General features: G+C 41.4%; 1 protein-coding gene across 10 annotated transcripts in view; it reads right to left on the bottom strand.

Annotated features, from left to right (window-relative positions):
- rbm26 (RNA binding motif protein 26) overlaps positions 1-4821 on the bottom strand; it is a 146434-nt gene extending 141613 nt beyond the window's left edge. For all 10 annotated transcript variants that reach the window (XM_084338260.1, XM_084338259.1, XM_084338258.1 and 7 more), the window contains exons 1-2: positions 4365-4821; positions 4136-4254 (exon numbers count right to left, since the gene is read on the bottom strand). In XM_084338260.1, coding sequence (XP_084194386.1) covers positions 4136-4254; positions 4365-4423 — 178 coding nt within the window. In that variant the 5' untranslated portion in view covers positions 4424-4821. The remainder of the gene's footprint in view (positions 1-4135; positions 4255-4364) is intronic.
- Between the last annotated feature and the right edge of the window lie 3846 nt (positions 4822-8667).

Below are 8667 nucleotides of genomic sequence, written 5' to 3' on the forward strand. Positions count from 1 at the left end.
TCCTCTAAAGCACTTAAAAATGCTTGATTTAACCCTTTGAAGCATAGTCACGCCAACATGACGATTAAAATAGTCCCTGCAACATATGTCTGCATTAAACCATGAAGATGCTTTAAAAAATAATTTAATTAAGTTTCAAAAAATCTAAAAGAGTAGTCTACTAGCACACTAATAAACTAATTTATTAACATCCAAGATAATTTATATAAAAACTCTTGGGTGCCTAAGACTTTTGCACACTACAGTACTGTGTTTTCTATCCACTTTAGCCAAAAATACACACACTACCGTGAGAAAATAATAATTTTTAGTTAGTTTCTTAACTTTCTTTTGTATCTTTTAGTGGACAAACCACTGCACACATGCACTGTGACTCGCGACTGGAGACTAGCTCTGCTAGCACACAGCCTACTGTGTACAGACGGTTTCAAACTGTATTTTAAATTAGAAAGCAACTAAATATCAAATGCTGGCTAGCGAAATACGTAGGCCAGCTACAAACGGCCTCTACAGGAAATCCCCCTGGCTGTGTGGCCCTGGTCGTCTCAGATTATGAAGTTTGTTGCTCAGAGACCGCATGCAGCCGCGGCGACAGAAGCCGAGGCCCTCTCTTCCTGAACTAAGAAGGAAGCTTCTATAGTTGGGTTCTTGCAAACATTTTGGTTTATTATATTTAGGCCTAATAATATCTCTCTTGCAATGGCAAAACACAGAGGTCTGACTCTAAATGTAGTGGTTTAGGCATAGAATAGACCTGGATAATATTGTTGTTATTACGCTTGGTCTTTTGGGTGTGTGTATGTGTGTGTAGCGTGCTATGTCCAGCCTTGTCGTTGACTTCAGATTAAGCCATATCATTGCCTTTCCTTATTATCCAGGAGGGTCATCAAGGAGAAGCCGCCTATTCTCAGTCCTTGCCCCACAATGGTGGAACGAACTACCCACCACAGTTAGGACAGCCGAAACCCGTCCAATCTTTCACCATCGACTAAAGACGCACTTCTTCAATCATTATCTGAAATGAAAAAAATCTAACCCTAACTAACCTTACTGTCATGCACTTGTCCTAATAAACTAACCTACACTGTAGCACTCAACACTTTGATGAACATTGTTACTCAGCTGAGAGTTGTACCCTTCCTGATGACTTGTCGTACAGAACTTGTAAGTCGCTTTGGATAAAAGCGTCAGCTAAATGACTAAATGTAAATGTAAATAAATGGACAAGATAAAAATAAATCTCAATTTGGTCAGTATTGTCATTTGGACAAGCAAAGCCATTACTTTAAGTTCCAGGCAAGAAAGACAAGTCTGTCCACCGTCTCTGGTTTTAAAGCTGCCCTGTTGCAGGTCACAAAACAACAAAAAATACAAACAAAATAATAATATTTTTCGATATTATTTTTATAATAGATAATTATCGTTATCGTTTTATCGCCCAGCCCTAATAGATACCAACATATATATCTGTACATATCCCTTACCTACTCTTACTAGTTTATACCGCTGGCCAGCATCTGATCAGCACTATTACTCAGTACTGTAGTACTACTAATTTATATATTTTATATCCAGTTTAATCACACCTGTACATTGTATATTACTATTGCACTTTACTGCTACACATGCACTCTGATTGATTGAAAATTGTATTAACATATTGCAGTTATGGGGATGCAGATCAGAGAAAGACTTTCGTCTTGTTTACATGATCAGGGTCCCCCATTTTCAATTCATAACATTTATGACATACAAGATATACAAATATACAGTACTGTTTATTTACAGACAGTTTCTAAAAGAGAATATATACATTTGAGGGGGAGGAAACTGTACATTGGGGGGGTTGGGTGAGGGGGGTTTTGCGGCCTCCCGTAGGTGCTTTTTAGAGCGGTTTTGAAGGTGGATAGGGATTCACATTATTTTACGGCTGTGGGTAGGGCATTCCACATTGTTGTGGCATAATTGCTAAACGTGTTTAGTCCCTTGTTTGAGCCGAAACTGGGTTGGACATGATTTGTGGAACTCCCTCTGGTGTTGTGGTTGTGGTATTCACAGACTTTTGGGAAGTATTTTGACATGTACATGGGTACCTTATTGCAGTGGTTCCCAAAGTCGGGGTCGCGACCCAAAGGTGGGCCGCGAGCAGCCACGGATGGGCCGCGAGATGATTTAAAAACAAAATTAATTTTTTTTTCAGGCCACTGAACTTAGAAGCAGGCCAGGACAGTGTTTCTAGTTGTATTCTAAAATTCTATTCTATTGTATTCTAAAATGTGACTATATGGTTTTATATTAACTTAATAAATAAACAAAAACGAAAAATCTACTTATTTCAACGAACATTTCAAACTAAATAACAGATTATGCACATAAAACGCTGAAAACAACCGAAGCAACAATAGTATTTTAATGAGGCTATTATTATTATCATTATTATTTTGCAACAAGTTAGCCCTCTCATAAATAGCACATATAAATGAATAACTAACTTGAACTAACTTAATAGGATTGAAGTGATATTTGGCTTAAAAAATCGGTCGCCTGGCAAAAAAAGGGAAAAAAAAAGCCAGACGATGTGCATTGGGCCGCGGCTCTCTGACGCCTTATTTTCTGGGCCCCGGCCTGAAAAGTTTGGGAACCCCTGCCTTAGTGGTGTAGTGTATCTTGTAGCCCAGGCCCATTGCAAGTTGCTGTACTCTGTCGTCTACTCTAAGCCATCCTAGGTTGTCAAAATGGGCAGGGGTGAGGTGGGTTTTAGGAGGTGAAGGTCAAGCAGTAGTCTGACCAGTTTGTTTTGTGATGTTTGTAATCTTGTTTTTAGTACCATGAGGTGCAAGTATAGTCGTAGTACCCTTGAATGTACCCTTCGAAACTGGCCTCTACAAATGTCCTAACCCAGTTGTACAGTAAATGACCATGTATGGCTTTGTCAGTATTCCAATGTACAGTGTACAGTGTCCCCCTATCCAATCCCCCCCCCCCACCCACCCACCCAACCCCACCGCACCCACCCAACCGCCTCCAATGTACAGTTTCCACGTCAAATGTATATACACTCTTTTTCTGGACACTTTTGTATCACAAACAGTACTGTATTTGCAAATCTGATATGTCATAAATGTATAGATGTAGCAGTACTGTCTATCTGTATGTCATGTATGTCATATATGTTATGATTAATTGAAAATGGGGGACCCTGATGTAAACAAGATGAGTCTCTCTGGTCTGCATCCCCTTAACAATTGTATGTATTGAGCTGTACTGTACCCATTCTGCAATCTGTTAATAAACTTTTCAATCAATCAATCAATGAGCGCTCATGTTAGAGTCTTCAGGGTATTCTTGTTTACCAGAGAGGAGATCCGGTAGAAGAATCTTGTTCGTTGGTTGACTTTTTTGATTACGTTGGTTGCCATTTTGTCACAGGAAAGATTTGCCTCTAGGATGGAAACCCAGGTATGTAATTTCATCTTTCCTTGTGACAATATTGTCACCCACTGTAACAGAGAAGCCGTTGGCCTTGCTGAGTTTGTTATTTGATCCAAAGAGAATGGACTCTGTTTTACCCAGGTGTAATGATAGTTTGTTATCAGCGAGCCAGGTGCAGATTCTGCCGAGTTCTGTGATGAAGGTTTGTTCAACCTGCAACTTGTCCCTGTCAGAGACCAGCAGGGCTGAGTCGTCTGTGAACAGGAACAAGTTGCAGTCACAAGCTGATGACATGTAATTTGCATAAATTACTAATTAGGAACAGTAGCGGTCCTAGTATGCTTCCTTGTGGAACACCACAGCTCACTGGGAGGGGGGGGGGGGGTAGTGTACAGTTTACCTCCACCATCTGTTCTCTCCCCTCCAGGTAGGATTGCATTCAGCTCACTGATGAACTATCAAAACCAATCGCTTTTAGTTGGTCAATCAGAATGGAGTGATTGACCGTGTCGAAACCTTTTGGAGGTCCAGCATGACCATGCCGCGTCCACCTCTTGTTTGATGTGGTTTGCTCTGGATGCCAAACTTGACAATACATTTAAATTTGTACCATGTTGGCTGTAATTATGTTAGAACATTAATATGTATTAAAAAATGGTACAACCGTATCAGCCCAAATGCACCAGATGAGTGAAGTTAGTACCTTTCTGTAGAAATACATCCAACTGGTCGATACACAGAGCTTTGAGTTCCTTCTCACTCCTGTCTTTCTTCACCAAGGCAACGACATACTTAGCCAGGGCAGATGGATCCGCATCACATCTGAAAACGGCACAGAAAACAATTCACACGTTAACAACACACCATAACAGCACATCCATGTGCAACATGTTTTAGGGACTAGCTAGGCTAACAGCTACGTGTTCACTTACATGGGTTCGAGCGTTTTTGAAAGCCATGTTTTCAAGGCATCGAGGTTTTCAATGATCATCTTAGACACAGATGAACTTCTCCTCCACGCCCACGGCCAGGGTTGATGTTAAACCGGGTAACGTTGTGTCGTTAGTGTAAAGATAGCCAACATTAGCTAGTGGGTCTAACGTTAACGTCAAGGTTAGCTGAGCCTGCTAGCTTTGGCTAGCTAGGCTAACAGCTCACACTACGAGGCCCAAACGTGGTGTAAACCAGAGTGTAACTAACGTTAGATGTCTTAGCGATAGACAGACCCAGAGCTACAGAGACACTTGTCAGCATCCACCCCAAATTCCTTTCACAGATAGCAGATGGTTGTCTTTAAGGTAGCTTAATTTTAAACGCATCCACACATTCCGTCACTTTATAATATCCACTATAGCTAGCTGGCTAATATGCCATTAGGAATATTTACTTCCGTTTGTGTTCTCGTTACGATAATATCGCGAGAGAAAGAGGCAAGGCGCTATGTCAGCGACTAGAGACAAGTATGCAGCTGCAGAGCCGCAGAGCCAGCGCCACCCACCCAATGGCTGAATTGGAGTATTGCACTGTGCGGGCACAGCTGTGAGATCCGCGCGAGACCAGATATCTTGAATGAATGCGTTTATTTATTTCGAACATAAATAGAAAATAAATAATAATAAAAAACTAGACAATTCCGTGCGGGGAAATTGTGAAAGTGTGGGTGATGCCTGTGCACAGCAGGCCAATGGGAGAGAGTCTGTATTGTCTCTGTATTGTCTCTTTCCACAGCAAAACGGTAGGCAAGGCAGCTTGGTTGAGAAATGCAGGCTTCAATCTGTTGTTTAGTCTATCTGTTCAGTACTGTTCAGTACTGTTTCATGATGCACAATGAGATCTTCTGAGAGAATTGTTGAATATACACAAATGTTCTAGAATGTTTGATTATGACATCATACTCATACTGTGCCATCACAAATGTTCTAGAATGTGCTATTATGACATCATACTGTGACATCACAAATGTTCTAGAATGTTCTATTATGACATCATACTGTGACAGGGAGGAGGTTAGAGTTCCACGCTCTAGACTAAAATTGTATAGGTTTAAAAACTCCTTTATTCCGATCTCAGTTAAACTTTTAAATAGTGCCAGATAAAGGGCAACTATCGAACGGATATTTGGTTGCTATATTATCGTGTATACTATAATATTATAATGTTTATATTATATTATTTGTGTATACTATTCTAATTTTGTGTTGCCAGACATCCTGCTGTGCAGGTACTTTACTGTATCTTTTATATTGTGTATTGTTTGGAGTCAGTTGTGCTGTGTCATGTCTGTATGTATGTGTCTGTGGATGTAGTTGGTGTAAGCCCAAGACAAATTTCCCAGCTGATGGGACAATAAAGTGACTCTTGACTCTTGACTCTTGACTTGATCACAACGGAACATGTTTGAGGCCATTTGAATAATATAAATAATATGTTTGGTAAGGCTGTCCCCGAAGCCTGTTTTTGGGATTCAAACTTCGTCAGGGTTCTTCGAACGGACGTTCGAACCTTCGTTTTTAATTAAAAATTTTAAATAAAAAAAATAGACAATTAGACAAAGTAGATGCTATCAAAGAATCTATCGAATGCAATATCGAAGCGCTAAGGGTGGCTGCCGACGCACATATTAAGCGCACCGTAGCATTGGAAACTGGTTTGGAAGAACATCAACATAATTTCGGTCTGATCTACAAAGACATAGCTGAGATCAACGATAAGTTAACGGCTGAGATGAAGGGAAACTAAAAAGAACACAAGACGGATCTCAACGATATAAAGGCTGAGCTTAAGCGAAACAATGAAGAACAAAAAGCTAAAATATTCTAGATGGAATATCAAACTCGTAAGCTGAATATTCGTATAGTCGGACTGGATGAGTCGGTGAGCTGCACACAGCCTGAAGCGTTTGCGACAGAATTACATAAAATCCTGGGACCAACTATCCTTCCTATGGTACCTGAGGTGGATCAGTGTTACAGATTGGGGACCCGATCCAACAACAATAACGGCAGACCTAGAGTGATTATGGTTGTCCTACGTCAAGTCAGAATAAAAGAAATGATCATTCGGGAGACGCGCAGGATGAAAGGCAATCTGAAATACAAGGATGTGTCAATATACTTCTTTGAAGATTATTGTCGGGAAGTGGTGGCCTTGCGGGCCAAGTACAAGACGGTGATGTCTCAACTCTATTTGGGGAAACACAATCCCACATTGATGTACCCTGCAAGACTTCGTATCGTCGATAAACATGGAGAAAGGGTTTTCCTCAACTCGCCTGAAGAGGCTGGCAAATACATGGCAGCACAACGTGCAGGATAGTTTATATACAGCCTTTTAATCTTTGTTAGGCATGGACACCATATCGTATAAACTTTAATGAAGCGGCAGTGCGGAAATAGGCTGCATCCTCCACGTCAAGAAAGACAGACAGGCATTCTCTGCGACAAACCCTAACCTTAACCAACTCCGAAATAATGCCTAACCTTAACCCTAACCTTAACCAACTCCGAAAGAATGCCTAACCTTAACCCTAACCTTAACTTAACCCTAACCTTAACCAACTCCGAAATAATGCCTAACCTTAACCCTAACCTTAACTTAACCCTAACCTTAACCAACTCCGAAATAATGCCTAACCTTAACCCTAACCTTAACTTAACCCTAACCTTAACCAACTACGAAAGAATGCCTAAACTTAACCAGCGAAAGAATGCACGTTTATAGCGAGAGATGATAAACGTAAAAAAAAAAAAAAAAAAAAATTGAAGCGATTCAAACTTGTGACCAACCGCACCGCAGGCTCCACAGCACGGCGGCGTACCAGTTGAGCTAAGCGTCGATGGAAAAACAGCGGGGATTACGGCTACATAATGCCGCAAGCTCTGCCGCTGCCGCGGGGCGTGTCGCGGCCAATCAGGGAAAACGCGGAAGCACTCGGCAGCACTCTTCGGCTGGGATTAAAGAATAGGCGGCCAGACATACAGCCAGAGGACCTCCGGGGGAATAACATTCTTCACAACGGAACATCGCCCACCCCTGGCTAGGGGAAATGCTGCATATACGTATTTAAAAACTTCTTTTTATTAATTGGAAATAATTCCACTACTTCTCCACTTTATACTCTAGGTGTTTAAGCATAGCAAAGCTCTTTCAAGATCTAAGTAAATGTTCTCGTTTTTTTCTTTTTTTTTCTTTTGAGGTTCTCTATTCAATTCAATACCTATCTATTATTCCTGGGTTGCTTTAACTTACACAAGTTCATATAAAATGTAAGTGATTATGGTATGATATTTGAAGCCTATTTTTAGTTTTGTTTTTAGTTTTATTTTTTAATTTTTTTTTATTATTTAACGGGAGAGTGGCCAAGCCACAGTTGGCATTCTACTTATGGTAGAATTTAGAATGTTAGATCCTATGGTATACATAGGAAAGGTAAGGATAAATGGCTCATTCTGGGCTAACCGGTGGTGTAAGGGAGGGAGTTGTACGCGAAGGGGGTGTCAAAGGAACACAACCTTGTACGGCTCTTTGAGGGAGGGGGGTTTAGGGGATTATTTGTATATATGTATGTTTTTAAGCTCAGCTCTCAACGGGACCTCAATAATTGGATATATATCCATTGTGAATTCGTACTCCAGACGCATTACTAACAAGTACACAACAACATGTATAGATTATGGCTAGTTTGAATATAATGATCTGGAATACTGGGGGAATAAATAAACAACATAAACGCAAAAGCGTGCTCACACTGATGAAAAACAAACAGGTTGATGTGGCTCTTCTTTTTTTTTTTTTTTTTTTTATTGGTCTTTTTCCCCCTCCATTTTCCTCAGATTTTCTCCCATCCCAATGTTAGTCGTATGCCAATTCCCAGTCCCTTCCTGGTCGCTGCGCACTTACCCCCCACAGTCAGATCATCTGGGAGAGTGGAGGCTACCACGTGCTTCCTCCGACACACGTCCAGCCAATCACCGCTTCTTTTCACTTGGCAGCGCGGATTCTCATCGAGAGGGCGTAGCGTGTGGGAGGACCACACTATCCCCCTCAAGTCCTATCCGCGCTTAGCAGGCACCCCGACCGAACTGTAGGAGTCGCTGTTTACAACGACCCGGACCCACCCCGCCAGCTTCTCCCACCCTCCAATACAGCCAATTGTATTGGTGCAGACGGCCAGCCAAGCTGGTGACAACCCCGGAGCTGTGAGCTGGATTCGAACAGGCGAATCCAGCTCACAGC

The sequence above is a fragment of the Notolepis coatsorum genome (genome assembly GCF_963971535.1).
Source record: "Notolepis coatsorum genome assembly, chromosome: 2".
Taxonomy (NCBI): domain Eukaryota; kingdom Metazoa; phylum Chordata; class Actinopteri; order Aulopiformes; family Paralepididae; genus Notolepis; species Notolepis coatsorum.